Source organism: Scardinius erythrophthalmus, assembly GCF_964197995.2.
Source record: "Scardinius erythrophthalmus genome assembly, chromosome: 20".
Lineage (NCBI taxonomy): Eukaryota > Metazoa > Chordata > Actinopteri > Cypriniformes > Leuciscidae > Scardinius > Scardinius erythrophthalmus.
The window spans coordinates 6,995,151-7,015,817 of NC_138240.1; the positions used below are offsets into that span (position 1 = coordinate 6,995,151).

The 20,667-nt window shown below is 36.7% G+C and overlaps 3 protein-coding genes across 8 annotated transcripts in view; 2 read left to right on the forward strand and 1 right to left on the reverse strand.

Annotated features, from left to right (window-relative positions):
• Positions 1-5,596, forward strand: part of ntng2a (netrin g2a) — a 65,611-nt gene extending 60,015 nt beyond the window's left edge. The window contains exons 6-8 of the mRNA XM_081350136.1: positions 1,861-2,028; positions 3,549-3,683; positions 5,158-5,596. Coding sequence (XP_081206262.1) covers positions 1,861-2,028; positions 3,549-3,683; positions 5,158-5,375 — 521 coding nt within the window. The 3' untranslated portion in view covers positions 5,376-5,596. The remainder of the gene's footprint in view (positions 1-1,860; positions 2,029-3,548; positions 3,684-5,157) is intronic.
• A 3,746-nt stretch (positions 5,597-9,342) lies between these two features.
• endog (endonuclease G) lies at positions 9,343-12,023 on the forward strand. Its single transcript, XM_081349866.1, has 3 exons — positions 9,343-10,016; positions 10,950-11,059; positions 11,610-12,023. The coding sequence occupies exons 1-3, from the start codon at positions 9,468-9,470 to the stop codon at positions 11,887-11,889; spliced, it is 939 nt and encodes a 312-aa protein (XP_081205992.1). The 5' UTR covers positions 9,343-9,467; the 3' UTR covers positions 11,890-12,023.
• Positions 12,024-15,968: 3,945 nt separating this feature from the next.
• Positions 15,969-20,667, reverse strand: part of dab2ipa (DAB2 interacting protein a) — a 116,996-nt gene continuing 112,297 nt past the window's right edge. For all 6 annotated transcript variants that reach the window (XM_081348382.1, XM_081348383.1, XM_081348384.1 and 3 more), the window contains one exon: positions 15,969-19,447. In XM_081348382.1, coding sequence (XP_081204508.1) covers positions 19,280-19,447 — 168 coding nt within the window. In that variant the 3' untranslated portion in view covers positions 15,969-19,279. The remainder of the gene's footprint in view (positions 19,448-20,667) is intronic.

Below are 20,667 nucleotides of genomic sequence, written 5' to 3' on the forward strand. Positions count from 1 at the left end.
TGTGAATCATCTATTTATATGCATTAGCGCTCCTGTAGGCAATGCTTATCGAAGGATGATTCAGTTTTGATTTCTGTTTTCTAGAATGTGGACAGACACTAATATGGAAACTGTGGAAAAATTGCTGCCTAAATGTTATTCATTTCCTCTCTTCCATGTCGCTCTTTCTTGTCTCTCTCCTTTCTTTGTGCTCACATGTTTTGTTTTTTGCTTTGTCTCATAAGGTAAGCCGCTCATGATGTATTGTGTTTGCTGGAAAACAGAAAGATCTCCCCCAGGCTGTATAATCAAAAGCATCCTCTTCTAGAAACTAGCTACTTTGCATTTTCACTCTTCGAGTGTTAGACAGCTGTCTGCTGAAGATGCAAGATCGTTTGTGAAACATCGCTCCATCCCTTCACCAATCTGGGGAGTAATTGAGCATTTATATTTAATTAGCTGCTCTTGCCCCCCATCCCACTGCTTGGCTGACTGTGACACAGCAGGACCCCACGTCGCCAGCATCTTTAAAACATCATATTAATTATTCAAAGCCCCAAGTGTTTAAACAGCAAAGAATTGAAAAAAGAACAGCTTCTCAAACACTATCTCATTATCAATGTTTATCAGTGTCATACTAATGTCTGCTTAAACTATGTCAATTAAGCCCTACAGGTGGATTTATTTACTCTAATAACTATAACTTTCTTAGTCATTCTGTTTGGATATGTCTAAACTACTGTTATGTACAGTAAAAACACCCCAAAAATCTTTAAAATGTAATAATACAGTTAAACTAGATACTACTGTAGTTACAGTTAAGGATGAAACTGGAAAGGTTCCACAATATATTTTAAAATACTTATAAATGAATTTAAATCAAATAGTTTAGAATAAACAAATACTCACAGTTGTACATAAAATATCAATGCATAAACAGAAATTAAATAGTAAAAATGAGGCTATAAGGAAAGCAGTCTAATGAGTACTGCTGATCCACAGTTGACCCTTCGCTAAGCTCCGCCAACCTTAGTGGTTTACTGTTGCTGACTCGGACAAGCATTGCAGTACGTCTCATAGGAATGATCTGGAGATTGCCATGAACAGTTTCATTTTCAGTATAATCAGTTCACAAAATGGAAAAAAAATGATGTTATTCCTAGGTGGGCTGGAGTGAATTATGGCACAGCAAAACATTTTTATTAGCAGATTTAAGAAGTTGTTAAATCACACAGTAACATGATGAAAAGCTGAAAAGAGTGAATCAGAATCAAAAGCTTGTAACAGTCAAATAAAAAGAGAAAAGCCTTATTTAGGAGTGATTACAAGTGATAAGATTAGCATAAGTGAACCCAACTGTTCCTAACATTTCTCCAATGTAGCCAATACTGTGAAACTGTCAACTCGTTATAGTATATCATTATGTCAATTAATAGCCTTCAAGCAAATGCAACATACATGTTTGTTTGGGAATTAGAGTGGCACAGTTTAGTCAGCCCGTACTTTTGTAAGTATCTGTTAAACTGTGTTGTGTTCACAACTATCCAAGAACATCTTCCATAGACTTACATTATAAGAGAGCAATAGCTTCTCTGAGGAACAGTTGTTAGGTTAGGATTAGTCTGTAATGTTTTAAGTAGGGCTTTGCGAAGGGTCAACTGGTTAATAGGGCTTTAATCTAATTCACATTATTTTTGAGGTTGCGTTAAATAAGTGGCAGTCTCACCAGCTAGCTGAATAGACCTAGTTTATAGTCTCCTCAGCATCTACACGTCACTCATTCCCATGCCCTCTCATCCATGAGTTTCTGGTGTCCTTTTCCCTTCCTCTCCCTCGTTCCCTGATCCACGGACTAACACCTATCTACTCTTTCTCCATTAGACTGCGAGTGCAATGGTCACTCAAATCGCTGCAGTTACATTGATTTCATCAACATTGTGACTTGTGTGAGCTGCAAACACAACACTAGAGGGCAGAACTGTCAGCACTGCCGCCTCGGATACTTCCGGAATGCTTCCGCCGAGCTGGACGATGAGAATGTTTGCATAGGTCAGTCAGATATCACTCCACGCCAACCCGTCCCACTGTTCCCCTGATGCACTAACACCATGCTGCGCAGAAATTGTCCTTTCCGGCCAAATGATATTATGGAAAGGTTGAGAAATCTTTCCTTATGCCCATATGGTCCCAACATTTGGTCTGCCACCACCTTGCCATACATGTGACAATTTCTGATCAACTGAAGTCTAATGGAAGTATAGATTTAAATATAGTAATATCATGCAGACCACCCCTCTCATTCATCTTACAGCCTTTACTATGGACACACAAGAAATCTTTTCCCAGAGTCATGTCTTCATTTTACTGAAGATCTAGGAAACTAAACAACTTGCATTTTTCAGCTTAGAACTAGATCCAAAAAAATTTGTCTTAAAAGTCAACATGAGATCCATTTTTCAACCCACTTTACTTCAATAATGCAACATTTCCCAGTAAAACTGGATATTTAAAAAAAAAAAAAAAAATCTAGGATGGGAATTGATTGGATTTTGAAAAGTGGGTGTTACATGGTAAAACTGAAAAGAGTGATTTGTGATGTCAGATGAGAAGTAAATGCATTTCACAGCCGTCAAAAAGATTCTGAACAGTTTTTCATTCAATGTAAGACAAGGAATGTACATTAAAAAGTAAATAGGATGAACTTTATGTTGACTTTAAATAGGAGGCAGGAGGAATACAATCAGAAATCCTAAGATTAATAATTTTTCTTTTTGTTTTTTTGATTAAAACTGTTCCAAGAGCGGCTCAAGCAATCTGTCAGAACACTCTGATAATGATACAGTGACCTCTACTGGAAAAATACAGACACATAAATCACAGTGCTATGACTGACAGGTGCCCAGAGGGACAAATTATACCCGTGTAAATACATAGAGAAAACCCTTCTTACATGACTGATGAACAACCTCTGATCACATAAAACTGACATCACAACTAGCAAACATAGAAGTACATTTCTCCTGCAAAACATGAATATATGCTTTCAGGCTGTGCTAGATTTCCTTTAGGCAAAATGTTGTAACTTCTGAAACACTGTACATTGAGAAACATTTTATATTAAAAGATACCATTTTCTCAATGTGAATGAATTAGCTATGTATGACCATTTTCCACATATTTTTGTGACCCTTAGGAGTTATTAGGCAATTTTCTGCTGCTGTGCTTTTAATACTTTAATATAAACACTCTCATGTGAAATGAGATGTGGCACTCTCCAGCACTTTTACTTAAAAAGCAGTAGGTTTGCTGTCGTGTCCAATATATTTTTACTGCCCTATCAGGAACATTGTCAAAAATAGTTTCTAACTATCCTTCTGAAGAATATGCAGTAATGTTAGTAAGTATAAAACAAGCCATTTGTGAGTTCTGAAAGTTACAGTATGTTTTCATAGTTCAATGAAATCTGAAAAAGAAAGAATACCTTTCAACTAAACCATAGCCTTCCTTTTCAGGGTTTCCGCACAAATAATCTACAATTGGTGAATAATGAAAATATTTTCTATACACAGAGTGTAACTGTAATCAGCTGGGCTCCTTACACGCCCGTTGCAATGACACCGGCTTCTGCCAGTGTCGCGAGGGCACCATGGGCCAGAAGTGTGAGGACTGCCTCCCTGGATATACCTGGAAGAATGGCTGCGTGCGTAAGTCAGACTTGCACTGTCACTACACAAAGGCATTAAGCAGGCTTAGTCATGAAAGACACGTTCTGTGATGGATGATACCACTCATACAACAAATAAAGTGTTGTGAACGAACAACATATGGGTGTCATTTCAGTTAAACACATGAGCAACATTGTTGTTCCTCACAGAGGTCTTTGCTGTTGTACTACCAATAACAGCTTGCTGGTTGCAGCAGTTGTGGATTATAGATACTTGTGGGTGGGGTGACAGTGGCTAAAGCAGTGAGACTGGGCAGGGAAGTCGCTGGTTCGAGCCTTGCAAGGAATTGGCTGTGACCCCTATAATACACAGCATAATGACTAGAAAACAAACCAAAATCAACACCACTAACAATGAAATTACTCTTTACAAATATACTATACTTGTCTGTGAGACCTCCTGGTTCTTCACTCTGGAAAACAGCCATTTTAGATTTACACTTTATACAAATTGATCTGAAAATGACCAAAAAGTGTACAGTATATGGTTGAAACACCCAGTCTCCAAGACTTCTGGAGATTTCTATCAGTATTGCTGGATCAGGGCTTAACCCAGGATTTGACACAAATTATGATCATTCAGATTCCAGTCATCATACTATCTCTGCTCTATAAGACTTGCTTTGCATTAAGGTGTTACGCAAATGCTGAAATCACACATGACGAGATTACACGGTGACAAATAATCCCCTGGACCATTGAGAAGGCCTTTTAAATGTCAATACATTTACTGTACCCATTTACGATAGATGTTAAGAGTTCGATTAGTTTTCTGAACTTGAGTGTGCAACCGTGAACCGTACCCGAGTCCGCATAAAAAGGGTGGTCTGGGGTACGGTTCATGTGAACTCAGGTATATATGGTTCACTGTTGATATGAAAGCAATTGTACTAACTCGCAGAAGTGAACCGCTATTGATGACGTATGATTCGATAAAACTGTGTGTTTGTGTGCATCTCACTCACTTTCCTAATAAGCATGACTGCAAGCAGAAACAATGTATATCTCATTTCTGCTTGCCTTCAGCAGAAATGGACTTCTGCATTCTTTAGGATATATGCAGTACATTCACTGCGGACCATGCAATTGAACCAAGTGTGAAAGCAGCCATAGATAGATAGATTTTTGACATGTGGTTTGTCTTACAGTTGTAAAACATCAGTGAACTGGTTTACAGTTTGCTTTGTACAGTAGCCTATACATGCATCTGTTTATAGACATTTGGCCCACAAAAGCAAATATCATGCTCACTGAAAATGAATCCACACAGCAAATTACTGTCAGTGTGAATGCATTAAGTCACTTTGGATAAAGTGTCTGCAAAATGTCTACCAACATTCAGACTGAAATATGATCTCTTTCTAAAGATCTGTGAATAGTAAAGGCACATTGTTTAGATTATATTTAAGAATGAACTTGATTGATGAGAATCTCCTCTGTCCTTCTGCTCTCAGCAAAAGTGTGCGACGACGAGCTCCTCCTGTGTCAGAACGGCGGCTCCTGCATCCAGAACCACAAGTGCGTGTGCCCGCCCAGCTTTAAGGGCGTTTTGTGTGAGCAGCCGCGCTGCCAGGGTGAGAGAGGGTGCAACGGCGCATCGGCCTGCTACCTCAGCACTCTGACCCTGCTGCTCTGCCTTCTAGCCAACAGCCTGCTTAAAGCCAGCGCCTAGAAACACATCTTAGTCCTGATATCCATCCTAGTGTACGCAGGCCAAAGGGCTGAACCCTGTGGACGGAGAGACGGTGGCCTGAACCCCGTACGGACCCAGCCTCACGGTGCTGGAATCGTTTTTTGGAAAGGGCGGAGGCTACGCTGAGGTCAAAACGCCTTCATGAGACGAGCAGCGTATTGCTAGTCTCCTAGCATCACTGATCGACTGAACTTTATACCAAAAACAGAAAAAAAGAAGTTAAGTTCTGTTTCAGTTCACTCAACACACAACTCAAGTGGAGAAATATATAGATGAAGTTTCATTTCCTTTACATTTCTACTTTCTCTGTAGTTTCGACGCTCACTGAAATACAAGCACTGCACTTAGCCAGCTTGTGCTAACGAACAACAATCGGTTGATATCACGGAAGCCTACTTATGCCAAGTTATTCTTCTCTTGAAGACTTGTTTTTACATTTCCTTTCATTGCTGCATTTTCCTTGCATTTTATTGCCATTGAGGTTGTAACAAGTAGATGAAACCGATGGAAAAGATGTTTAATCGCCGTCCTGCTAGTATGAAGATCGAATGTCTCTAGCTTGTGTTTGAGATTACGTTTCTGGAATGTAGAAAGAAGTTTTAAAATGTCACACTGAACAAATAAATATATATATAAATATAAATATATATCGATCTATCTGAGAGGAAATATGAAGTATTGTATATTATGATTATTATTTCAATATTTTTTTGTAGAAATTGTTATTTTTGTTCTGAGTAAATGTGACATTGTAAAGACATTGCAGCCTTTATTGCAGTGCATATGGTATTCACACCATAGTAAAAACTATATTTGATGATACAGCAGAGTGCATCTCTAATATATTTGGAATATTTCTTCATTCATATCATCACATTTAAATAAAACGATTAATTACATGCACAGCTTTAGCTCAACGTAACCCGCACATCATCTTGATACTGGCATGTATTCATCTGTGCAGATATGACCATTCCAGACTGCTTATTAACACACTCTTATAATGAGACCAGTGATATAAACACATTCCTAAAGCACAAATTCTCACAAACCCCAAACAGACACTAAATAATTACAAAGCACAGAAAAACTGCATCGCCAATCAACGTAATTAGAATGGCCATTCAGATGCACAATTAAAAATACATAATGAATGAAAGTCAGCACATCATATATCATGCAAACAGGTTATTTTTCAAATAATTATTTTTCCTTCTGTGAATCTCAAAGAAATGCCAAAATCCTCAGCGGCTCATGGGCTTTTTGATGTATTTCATATTTACAAATGCTTTACATTCATGGTGAGCCAGGGTAAATAAAATACTATGATACATATTATAAATGAATAAAACCTGACAATCAGAAAGCACAAAGTGGTATGGGTGAATTGTCTTTTTTTAGACTCTGTCCTTCTGTATGCATATCAAAGCTTTAAAGGAACACTCCACCGTTTTTTGAAATAGGGCTTATTCACCTTCTTTCCTACATTTAGATAGGTGGGCAAATGCATATTTGTCTCAGTGCATGCATTGTTTTAGTTTGACAGGGTCAGCGCTAGCTTAGCTTAGCATAATGAATGGAATCCTTTGTTGCCAGCTAGTATGTCCTGAGTAAAAGTAATATAAAATACAAAAAAACCCCACCTAATTACTTCTTGTGGCCTGCGTATTCACAACAGGTATAAATAGCGATGCAGATTAACATGAGGCGATTTCCTAGGCAGATATTGATTTGGGACTATATTAGGGGGAAGCACAGGCGAAGCACTGCTACTTGGGCGCAGAGATATCACGCCCAAGTAGCAGTGCTTCGCCTGTGCTTCCCCCTAATATAGTCCTTAATATATCAATATATCATATATCAAGTCAATATCTGCCTAGGAAATCGCCTAGTGTTAATCTGCATCGCTATTTGTACTCGTTGTGAATACGCAGGCCACAAGAAGTAATTAGGTGGGGTTTTTTTTTATATATTACTTTTACTCAGGACATGCTAGCTGGCAACAAAGGATTCCATTCATTAAGCTAAGCTAAGCTAGCGCTGACCCTGTCAAACTAAAACAATGCATGCACTGAGACAAAAATGCATTTGCCCACCTATCTAAATGTAGGAAAGAAGGTGAATAAGCCCTATTTCAAAAAACGGTGGAGTGTTCCTTTAACAGCATATATTTAGTGCCTGATGCAGCATTACACCAACACAACAGTCTCTACAGCACAGCTAATAACAGTAATTAATATCAGGCCATTTTTATTTGCTTAGAAAGTTTCACAAGGTGAATCAGCTGCATTTACTGTATGTCTACAGACCCAGATTCAAATGTGCTGAGCCATTTGCATTACTCTACCCACCTGCACTGAAATACATTTATAAACCCTTAATAACACACATCTTGAGTCAGCAGAGCTTATGCCAGGTGGAGACTTTTGCTTACTTGAAAAAGATAAATAAGGTACTATCCACGCACGAGTTAAATACAAGCTATTCACAGAAATAGACTGCATGCTATATATATATATATATATATATATATATATATATATATATATATATATATATATCTATAGATAGATAGATAGACAGACAGACAGACAGACAGACAGACAGACAGACAGACAGACAGACAGACAGACAGACAGACAGACAGACAGATAGATAGATAGATAGATAAAACATACAAAGTGTTATGCAATTAGCACTGGAAATTCCACTAAGACCCAAATGCAATACCATTTCTGACAATTGAAGAAATTGTAAGAAGTAAAATTTGTAACCATTTTAACCATTTTGTAATGCTAATATTTCTATATTATGATCATCAATCACAATAGAAGGTTTTAGAGTGATAAAATATAAACCATAACAGGATTCATCAAACACATTGTTGAAACTTTACTGATGTTTGAGTTGTTCGTACAGTGATGTCACTTCCTGCAGGATGAAAGGAGTGATAATTAGCATTTGGGTCGCAGGTTCCTCTCTGTCTGTGAGTCTGTGTGTTCAATTTAAGTTTCTATCAGGTTGCTGTAAGGACCACTTCAACCACAAGGGTGTGAATTGTGGTCAACCATATATTTAACTAAAATTTAAATAATTGTAAATGAAATAAAATAAGCGTTAACTAAAACAAAATATTAGTTTAAATTGATGAACTAAAATAACAAAAAGTGAAATAAAAAATTTATAAAACCTATATAGATAAAAGAAGCAAATAAAAACTAAAATAACTTTAACTAATATAAAAATGAATCCTTAACATTTAATCTTGGTTTTAAATTCTAATAAAGTCAAGCCAAGTCAAGTCAAGTTTATTTATATAGCGCTTTTCACAATACAGATTGTATCAAAGCAGCTTCACAGTATTAAATTAAAATAATACATAAATTTTTGTTTCTAGTGGAAAACGTCTACGTTTGGTAATGCTGATCAATAGTATTGTTGATTGATTAATTAAATTAAATATCTCCAAATGTCCCCAACTGAGCAAGCCAAAGGCAACAGTGGCAAGGAACCGAAAAACTCCATCAGGTGACCTAATGGAGAAAAAAAAAAAAAACAACTTGGGAGAACCCAGGCTCAGTCGGGGGCCAGTTCTCCTCTGGCGTTTATGAACTAGAGGTCGGATTTAACTGTATTATAGTATTATATGAATGCCTGGCTGAATAAACTATAATAGTATCTCAAAGATACTAAAATAACACTGTTTACGAAACACTAACAGGATTTAAACCTATCTGAATATTTATCAGATAGAAACCTATCAGAAGAATGGAAAAAACTTAATTGTGAAAAAACGAATAATGTAAATAAATATTATCCAATACATTTAGAAGCGTTTGGAATATGAAAATGTACTGCATAGTTAGAATGACCCAGTAACTCTAATTTTGAAACTGTGAAGGCTAACGTTACTACCTTTTAGAACTGAGAGACGTCATAAACATGCGACTAAACTGTACATATCCCACCGACGGACTCACATGGGTTGTGTAAATACTGAGTGCAAAATAACAGCACGCCCATCTTATTTAGATAAATTCATTAATTAACTCTATCTATTAAACATAAAAGATGCATCGTGTTTTCTGCTCGCGGTGGGTTTTATCCGGGCTGTCACTGACCGCTGGCATAGGCATCGGCGCCACCTTGACAGCAGCCAGCGATGATCTCCTAAATAAAAGCCGGGACACGAGCCACAGCCGGGGACTGCTCGACCGCGTGCCGGTCATCCCGATACCGAGCGTCGACGCAGCGTCAGAGATCAGCGCGTACCAGCCGGGACAGGTCGCTGTAAACAAATCTACAGCTGTGATGAAGTACGGCTTCCCTTCCCTGTCCCACGTCAAGAGCAGAGAGTCTTACGTAACCTCATACGACCCCAGAAACAGGACAGCAGCGTGGGTCATAGAGCAGCTCAACGCCGAGACGCTGACCGGGACATCCGACAGAAAGTTCTGCGATTTTAAAGAGGACGACTCGGTTCATGTTTACCACAGATCGAGCAATGCGGATTACAGGGGCAGTGGGTTTGACAGGGGTCACCTGGCTGCAGCAGCCAATCACAAGTGGAGCCAGAAAGCCATGGAGGAAACCTTCTACCTGAGCAACGTGTCACCGCAGGTGAGCTGGAGCTCAACGGGCTCTCGTACTTTAGAACTGAACTTACTGCAAACACCAGCCAAGAAAGTACAATTCAAATATTTAAATATCAAAGGTTAAAAATGCTGACTATAAAAATGCATTTAACTTATTTTATTTAAATTTAATAAAAGTTTAATATTTTACTTATCAATAATTTGTTTATTATTAATATTAAAACATTTACTGAGTTTATATAAATGTCTAATCAATGAAGATTTTTTTAGAAGTATATCAGAAAATGAATACTAGATGGTATGTATTAATAACCAATGTTTAAAATTCAACCTAAAAATTATTGAACTCATTTTTGTATTTATTTATTAATACTTTTTATTATTAATAATTAAACTTCATATCAGACTACTATATACTACTACATACTACTACAGACACTATATCAGAAATATATATTTTAGATCAATTTTTAAAATGCCACCTATAAAATGTATTTAATATATTTTTATATTATTTAATTTTTAAATATTATTTATTTATTATTAATTTATCAATAAACATTTTATTATTAATAAATGTCTTTTCTTCCCTATTGTGACATGTATATCAGAGTGAAACAAGAATAAAAAGTAGGGCGGAACCTGATTTTGTCCATTAGGAATTGATTGGAAAAGCACATCATCAGAGAAGAGAAGAGATGTTGTTGCAAGAGGGAGGAGGGAAAGTTATTTTGATTAAAACAAGGGCACATGAATTTACATTCTTACCCATAATTGAAACAGGAGTGATTCATAAATTCTGAAGTTTGCACCAGCCTGTTGTTTTTATTGGTAGGAACTAGCTTTACAGCAGCACCTTACTTTATACAATCCATAAAACCACCAGTCTTTTGCTCAGTTGTTTTCTATTTGCATGGGTAATTATGGCTAGTAATATTGCGGATATCTTTCCCCACAGAATCCCCATTTAAACCAAAACGCATGGAATAACTTGGAGAAATATTGTCGCTCTCTCACCAAGCATTACCAGAATGTCTTTGTGTGCACTGGACCACTCTACTTACCCCGGTAAAAGTCTGTCACTGCCTGTATGATATGCCATTAAAGGGAAACTACTTAACCAATAATTCTAATGGAAACCAAACAGATTATGCCATAGCAAGGCTCACTGCTTAATAGTTCACCCAAAAATAACAAATAATGTACTCACCCTCACCCTCAAGTTGTTCTAAACCTGTATGAGTTTCTTTCTTCTGCTGAACACATGTTGGTAACCAGACAGTTTCTGGTCCCCATTGACTTCCATTTGAATTCTATTGAAGTCAATGGGGACCAGCACCTGTTTGGTTGCCCACTTTCTTCAAAGTAACTTCTTTTGTGTTCAACAGAATAAAGACCGAAACAATTCGAACAATTTGGGGGTGAGTAAATGATGAGATAAATTTCATTTTTGGGTGAACTATTCCTTTGAATCAGATGTAAAATCTGGCTCCTGAGACAAAACCACTCGAGAACCACTGCTCTAGACTTTTCAAATCAGCTACATGTCTGTTTTAAGATACTTGAACTGTTTAATCAAAGAAAACTGAACCTAATATTTTCCTCCCTGCACCTACAGACAGGAACCTGATGGGAAAATGTATGTGAAGTATCAGGTTTTGGGAAAGAATCACGTAGCCGTGCCGACTCACTTCTTTAAGGTGGTGATTCTGGAAAAGCCGAGAGGAGACGTGGAGCTGCGGTCCTACGTGATGCCCAATATGCCAGTTGATGAGAAGATTCCACTGGATCGCTTCCTGGTCCCCATTGAGAGCATCGAGAGAGCGTCCGGACTGCTGTTCGTACCAAACATCATGAAGAGGACCAGTGGTCTGAAAGCCATTACTGCAGGCCCGTGATGAGTTTGTAGAGATTACTGAGGGCAAGGGGAACGGAAAATAAATACCTCAAAATGATTCATTATGCCACTGTCAAACATTCATTTGTCTGGTTTCACAGACAAGGCTTAAAGGTGGTATCAGTGATTTCAGGCCCACAAATATTTTTATCACATTCATCTAATCTTTCCTAACGATCCGCTAGCTGCCCGCCCCATAAGCATGCCGTCAAAAAAACACGTCTCTGTAGGCAGCCTAGGCTCTGAGATCTGCACACAAAAACAAATGGTTTAGCCAAACACTCAAAACCAAAAAGAGATGTTCCAACCAATCACCGACAGGGGGAGGGTGTTGTGAGGTTTTGTGCTCGTGCACGGCTGCCTATGACGGCTGCACGCGAGGTCAGAGCTGAAGAAAAAGCTGGCTCAAAACCTCACAACACCCTCCCCCTGTCGGTGATTGGTTGGAACACTATTTGTTTTGGTTTTGAGTGTTTGGCTAAACCATTTGTTTTTGTGTGCAGATCTCAGAGCCTAGGCTGCCTACAGAGACGCGTTTTTTTGACGGCATGCTTATGGGGCGGGCAGCTAGCGGATCGTTAGGAAAGATTAGATGAATGTGATAAAAATATTAGTGGGCCTGAAATCACTGATACCACCTTTAAAGGGACAGTTCACCCAAAAATTTAAATTAGCATGATTTACTCACCCTGAAGCCATCCTAGGTGTACATGACATTCTTCTTTCAGACGAATACAATCGGAGTTATATTAAAAAAAATTCCTGGCTCTTCCAAGCTTTATATATGGAGTGAATGGGTGTCTGTCTTTGGAAGGACATTTTTTTAAATATAACTCTGATCTTTTTGGGTGAACTATCCCTTTAAGCCTAGTTCCAGACTAAAATGCATGTTTGTGCTGTCTTCACTGAAAACAACTTGCACTGACATATCTTAAATATGGCATTGTTTTGTCTCAAGATGCACATCAGTAATGTTTTTTTCTAAGGCACGTTTAAAAAATGTATGTCCGGAAAATTAACGACTTAAATGTCCTAATTTAACTAAGGCCTAATCCTGGCTTAATCTAAGCCCTGTCTGTGAAACCGGGCCAAAAAGTCAATGAGGAAATTATTTAATTGTCAAGATATGTTGAAAAACAACTGAGACAGATCATATCAGTCACTGGCAGTCATATCATTGTCTAACGCTGTATTGTTTAATAGGGGAGATCTTGTACCTTTACTGTATTTTAGATGTCAGATTTTAATTTAAACTGTGAAATTTAATTTGTACTACTGGAAACAAAAAATGTGCTATTGAAATGAACGGTATTCAGAAACAATATCAATTCAGTAAGTCTATTTTCCATTTCTTTACACAAATTCATGCTGGATGATTATACATGTTTTTTTGTTTGCCTCATTTTCTTTCGTGTCTCAAGCATCAGTGTCCACTAGTGATGCGCGGGTCGGCTTTTTTTCCAACCCGCGGGTCCCGCTTTTATGAAATTATTTGGCCCGCCCCGCACTACTGTATCTATTTTTACAACCCGCCCCGCCCCGCACCCGCGAACATTAAATAGACATATTAGGCATTGTAATGTAAATGAAAACAGCCTTTATTTCAGCCTGAAAGTGCTTGGAAACATCGCCAACTGGCAATAACAGACGATTCTGAATATGAACCATAAATCAGGTCATATTAATAAGATAATGATTTAAACATTTTCAATATTTACAAAGCAGCGTTTGTATTCATCTAATTCATCATTCACCTTTTTTTCTTTTAATTATGTAAAATCCCGACCTCAATTTCTCCCGCACCTCATCTTCCATCTTCACTTTTATTTCTCCGTCTTTGTTGTTGTGGCTGGCGGCGGGAGCTGCTTGGCGCGAGCTGCTTTGCGCGAGCTGTGTCACGTGACGCCAAAGGTTTGGGGAAATCACGCAAGTTGCATTGCGTTATCAAAGAACCTACTAAAAAATATGATTAGATTGATATTCCCAAATATTTAATATGGGCTGGACATTGCATGCAACATATATGGATTTTTATTTTATTTTGTTTTTAATGACCCGCCCCAACCCGCCCCGCAAATAAAGTGACAATTTCTTTACCCGCCCCAACCCGACCCGCGGGCTACCCGCGGGGCCCGCGGGTTATGAGACGACCCGCGCATCACTAGTGTCCACTGTCCACAAACATTTGCTGTGCAATGAAATTCATAACTTGAGGTTGTTCGTTGTTGTAACAAAACCATTATGTATTACGTGACCTTTTATGCTCTAAATTCAGTCCAAAAAACCATTCAAACTTTAAGTATTAGGCTACCTGTCTCATTAGCCGTGTTTTCTAGTTTCGGTTGTTGTAAACTTTATACTTCAAGAAATTTAAAATTAAACTTTGAAAATCTCCTATCGACATTGGTAAAAGCCTTCAGCGAGAGTTCAAAATGTAACCGACGGCGTTGACGTCATGTCAGTGATTTCGATTGGTTGGTCTTCTTTCTAACATGTAATGAATATGAATAATGAATTGTGACTGGCCAGTAATTGTTTGGTTTGCATATTATTTAATATTTAAAAAGACTGTCATCCCCAAATCCAAACTACTCTACGTTGCACACAACCCTGTCAAAACACTCTTGATGCATTCATATATCGTTTATTTTCTCTCAATTTTGTATTAATAGGCTATTTCTTTTTTTCTTCTTCTTTTTCTAAGCGTGTTTTAAATCTGCCCGTTTTAATTCAAATAATTTCATAATACAATTTATAAATAAAGCAGTCACATTTACACTGTCGCCTAGTAATTCTCCTGTGCAGTCAACAAGATCGATAAAATGGACCATTTCATTTATACAAAACCAAAGCCTAAACCCTAAACTTGTATAACTTTATTGTTTGCTACCTTCAGGCACTGCTTTTTCCTTCAGAAAATGTTGTTTTGACCAACGTCATAAAAAAACACTTGCACTTGAAGACCACTAAATGGCACTATTGTCTAGACTCTAAACATCACATTTATAAGAGACTGTTGCTGGAAGAGCAAACTAGCATCTCTTTTTTACTATGTCGTAGAGTAGTATGCTAGTGTGCGGTTCCGAATTCAGCATGTGATATTACCGTTTATATACTGTCTATGGATATTACGAATTTGAAGAGATCAAGCTTTTGCCAAGAATATGGGGATATATATTATATATATGTGAAGAGTTCAGATGCAAAAGCCTCTAAGTGCCATCTGACATTTTCTTATAGAATGACAATTTTTATCAAGCTCGTATATTTAAGTTCAGTAATTTCACTTAAATGGCAATGCAAATTACCTATTAATTGTAATTTAAATGAAATTACTGAACTTAAATATACGAGCTTGATAAAAATGATCATTCTAGAAGAAAATTTCAGATGGCACTTAGAGGCTTTTGCATCTGAACTCTTCATATATATATATATATATATATATATATATATATATATATATATATATATATATATATATATATATATATATATATATATATATATATATATATACACACACACACACAGTATATACATACACATCACAAACACACACATATATATATATATATATATATATATATATATATATATATATATATATATATATATATATATATATATATATATATATATATATACACACACACACACAGTATATACATACACATCACAAACATGACATTTTATTCATTATATTAGTAAGTTTTACTATTGCCCAGTTTTTTGACAGCCAATGAACTGTGAAATTAACTACTTTTCCCTGTCTACACAGTGTGAAGTGGCTTTGACGTCACTGTATTTAATTCTTGTATTTTTTTTTTCATTTAAAAAAACGTAAATGGGAATATATCAACAGCGAAACTTTCTAGTGCTGTTATATACGTATATATATATATATATATATATATATATATATATATATATATATATATATATATATATATATATATATATATATATATATATATATATATACACTGTATATAGTTTTCTAGGAATACCAAACAAATTAGTGGAACAATGAAACAAATCAAATCATTATTTCTTTAAGAAAGACCTTAGTGATAACACTCATGGACAAATATTTAGCTTTTATTTTGAATGGCACTCATTGAAGTGCACCCATCTTGACAATGGCATTCTACATGGATATATACATTCTGTCCATAGCATTTACTTAACTTTACACAGGTGAAACAATATATCTTTTTTTCAACAACATTATTTTTCTTGGACTGTACAGTAAACTAACAAATAAAGTCAGAACCTTGAAATAGCTAAATAAAACTTTAATAATTCTAGAGGCAATTGTACATGAATTGCACAGAACTTTTCTTTAACACAAATGACTTCTCATATATTGGTGTGTCTTCTGTTCATGTATGTACATGTGGCAAAACGGTCATCGTAGCTCAGAAACATACATACAAAAGATGTAGAGGTAAAGCAGAAAATAATGTGGAGATTTTTTCTTCTCTTTGTTTTTATATATAATCATGCCAAACAGGAAAAAGTTAAAGGTTGTCTTCCTTTAAATCGAGTGACTAAACAGCAGCCCTTTGACTTTCATTTTTAACGTATTAAGGGATGAAAAAACATTTTCTTTAGAGATTTTTAAATGTGCTGTACTAGCCTTCAAAAGGTCATGTGACATGTTTAATTAGCTTGTTTTCAAATTTTTTTTGTAATTAACTAAGTTACTATAAAGCTGTGATCACATTAGCGAAATTTGCATGATCAACCTGAACCGTTTCGAATCCTGCGTGAGGAAAAATTCCTGACCGCATGGATTCCTACTGTAATGAACGGATCTCACCCTCAAAAATTTGCCAAACAACGGTAAATGCCACCTCAACTTCACCTCAACTCATTCAGGACAGCAATTGCAAAAATAATGAATGTTTTAAAACAGGTTTCTCGAACCCCACTGGTCGAATAAACAGACAGTCCCGCCCCAAACCTCACGCCATTGGTTGATTATTTTAACATTCAAAAGATTACACACTTCAACTTGAAAGAAATTAAAAGTCGACATGAAATCAAAATAGTCAATTATTATTTGTTTCTGGAATATTGCAGTATTTATTAAAGAATAGATAATGATTTATCCGTGCACATTATTATTTTTATCTTGTATTCTTTAATCAAAATAACTTCCCGTCCAAAATCGCATACTTCCCTACTATTTAGTGGGCAAAAAACAATATGCAACAAAAGCAGTATGTCCGAATTCACAGTAGTCATAAAAGAGTAGGCAAAAAGTACCTGGATGACCTACTACTTCCGGCGAGATTCTGAATTGTGCATACAGTGGACACTTTACTATCCCATAAGGCCATGGGAGAGGATTTGTGAATGGCGGTGGTCGGTCACATGATAAGGGCAACATGGCGTATATATAAAAAAGTATGTTCTACATAGTATGAATGTGTGTAGTATGAATTTAATCTGGGCGTACTGTCCAGATTATATTCATACTACACACATTCATATAAGAACGTACTTTTTTTAGCAGCCCTGCAAAAAATAATGGCCTACTCAAGAGAGTAGCTATGTGATTTCGGCCCTCTTCTCTTCTCTGATGATGTGTTTACTGGTGTCACACAGCAATTAGCAATCGATCCAATCAATTCCGTTGAACAAAATCAATTCCCGCCTTAAATTTTTCCTCATTCGAGAAGCTGTTTCACTCCGATATACGTCACAATAGGGAAGAAAATATTATTGCGACTTCCATTTCATGTCGACTTTAACAGAGCTTTTTAACGTTGGACACTTTAAAAAAAGTACTCTTCATTTTGGGGTTGTAACAACAAATACAGTTGAATAAATAAATTAGCTAAACATAATTTAAAATATAAATTAAAAATCAATTCCAAACAACATTTAAACAGAGCATACTTTCTCTCAAGCCTGTGTGATAAATAAAAAAAAAAAAATGTAGTGATAATAGAGAATTCTAAAAAATGGAGATGTTCGATATGAGATTTATACACAAAGTGGGTTTGCCCTTGCAGTTTTTCCAAAATTATTGTCCCAAACAAACTGATGTGAATATTTATACATAAAGAAACACAGACAGTCTTAAAACTCCACTCCGTGAAGCTGATTTGAATAAAGTTCAGTGAAGCTAAAACAGGCTCGTCTGATACCGGAGCAAACTTTCAGGGTCTGCGGGGTTGACGCAGCTATTGCCGTGCTGCACCGACTCGCAGCTTGTTTGATGCAAACTGCATTTGAAGAGCAGGAAACATTACAAAAGTAAAGTACAAAAACAGCCACGTACCCGTCACACATCATCTCAAACCTCTGTCATCCAGTAGAAGTGCTGAATGCTATATGCCTTGTACTTGCTGCTCTGAATAGCCTTTATAACAAGTCCACAGAAGCAGGTTTTGGTTAAAGGGTCCATTCTAATGCTATAGAAAGTGCATAGAGTGGAAGGAAAGACATCGTAGGGGGGGCAGACACTGATTGTACTGTAGGTATGATGTTGGATACGGAGTCTAATACTGGCCACGCGAACGGCAAGCAGTGTGAGGACATTTCTATCCACAGTGTTGGTTGTGATTGTAGAGGGGTTAAAGTGTGTCGTCGTCATTGCTCTATCTAGAAGCAGCACCTCAGTGTACAATCAGAGTATACATAGTTTGTACTTTTTTCTAAATAAAGTACAGCAGACCTCAGCACGGGAAAAACACACTGTACGAAAAAAACCCCTCTTTTCTCTGAAAAGCCCATAAAAAACTATATACATCAACGAGGCGCGTCGCCTCTATATGTTATGCGCATAGAAAAAAAGTATGCAACAAAATGAGATGTTTCTCTTTAACCGTACAAAAAAAAAAAAAAGCGAGTATTTTGTGCTACTGCTGCCCTGGAGTGATGCAAGCAACAAAAATGTTAAGAAAATGATCTTTACATGAAATGTACAGATGTATCAATAAAAACAAAGCAGAAAATAGTTTTCCGACAAATAATTACGTACTTATGATCATTATTATCATGCTAAGTCCAATCAAAATGCGTATATGCACAGTTCAAATCTAGAGATGATACAGAATTAGGTCACGGCTAACTTCTTGTGACCGAGTGGCTCTCGTGACAAAGGCTATAAATGAAGCATCATGGGAATATTCCATTAGACATCTTTGCGTGGCTAATGATCTATTAGTCTTTATGTACTGAGTGAAACAACTGTGTGACATTGTGCAACATCCTATCCGATTTGTTCCCAAAGGAGTTATTCCGACCCAGTACTCAGGACTTTGTGAAGTAAATTTAAACCTGCTGGAGTGCCGTTTTTCCGTATTGTTTCCGCGAGTTACCCATAGCCCTTGTCCATCACTAGGCGCGTAGGCCCGTGTGTGTTTGTATCCACGCTAACAGTTGCTGCTGTTCCGGAATTCTCCGTTTTCCGTGATCTGCAGCTTCGTAGGGTTGGTGGGAGAGATGCCGTTCCTCGTTTGCATGCTGTACCGATCCTTCAGCTGAGACAGAGCGCTCATTAGCCGGGCGTTCGCCGCGTCCAGGGATGCGATTCTCTTCTCCTGTGGGGAGTGACCATTCATGGAGGTCAGATAGAAGAAGGTGATTAACAGTGCATGATATTTAATGTTTAATTAAAGTCTTTCTATTCCGCAAACGGACACAAGGTGACTGGCACTCTTTGGTCTGAAACATTACAGACTAATTACACCATCCAAAACCCATTAAATTAATTCATAGAGTTGAAATTAAAATTCGTGCGGCGACAGCAGTAATCTCTCCTCGCCTTTATAAAATAAATCTATGATGTAAACAAAGTCTTTAATGATTTTGATGAGTGCTAAAGTGAATCCACAGTGGGTGGTTTTTATGCTCATCAAAATGTTTATGAGAGAGACGCTGATTGTCCCCGGAGGACATGGGCGTTTATCATTAAACTTTCAACTACATTTACACTATTAAACCTCAGAGACCAACTCATCACATCATGCTAAAATCGAAACAGAACACTAGAGGGCGCTATGACCCTGCAAATGGGTAGTTGACAATTGATACAAACATCCAAAACCATTAGTGAAAATGCATTTTTTTTCTTATTTAATAGAAAATGATTCATTACATTATATTATCAGCATAAGAACTTGAGTGAAAATTTAACATTGATTTCTTAGTATTTAGTATGCACCCCTATTGCTTTAATGACAGCAGCACTCAAGCTGACACGTACTGATGATCATGTTCTACAGCCTGATTTGAGAATGATCCAAAAAGCATCTTGTGCTTTAATGGAAGCAAATCTGTTTATTTGATTAGTGACATAGAAATAGTGCAGAATCTTAAATATGTCTTTAATCATTTAGTCATTTTTTATTTTAAATGGAAGACTTTTGGACTCACCAAGGCTACATTTATTTAAGTAAAATGCATTCAAAATATTATTACAATTTAAAATAACTCTTCTCTATTTTAATGAATTTAAAAATGTACTTTATTGTTGAGATGGTAAAGCTGAATTTTCAGCATCATTACTCTAGTCTTCAGTGTCACATGATCCTTCAGAAATCATTTTAATATACTGATTTGCTGCTCAAAAAACATTTCTTATCATTATCAATGTTGAAAACAGTTGTGCGCGCTTAATATTGCTTAATATAAAATATATATATATATATATATATATATATATTTTTTTTTTTATATTACTGACCGAAAACGTTTGAATGACAGTATAGGGAAAGTGTATATTTTAAGTCATTTTAGTTGTTCACTTAAATAGCCCAGT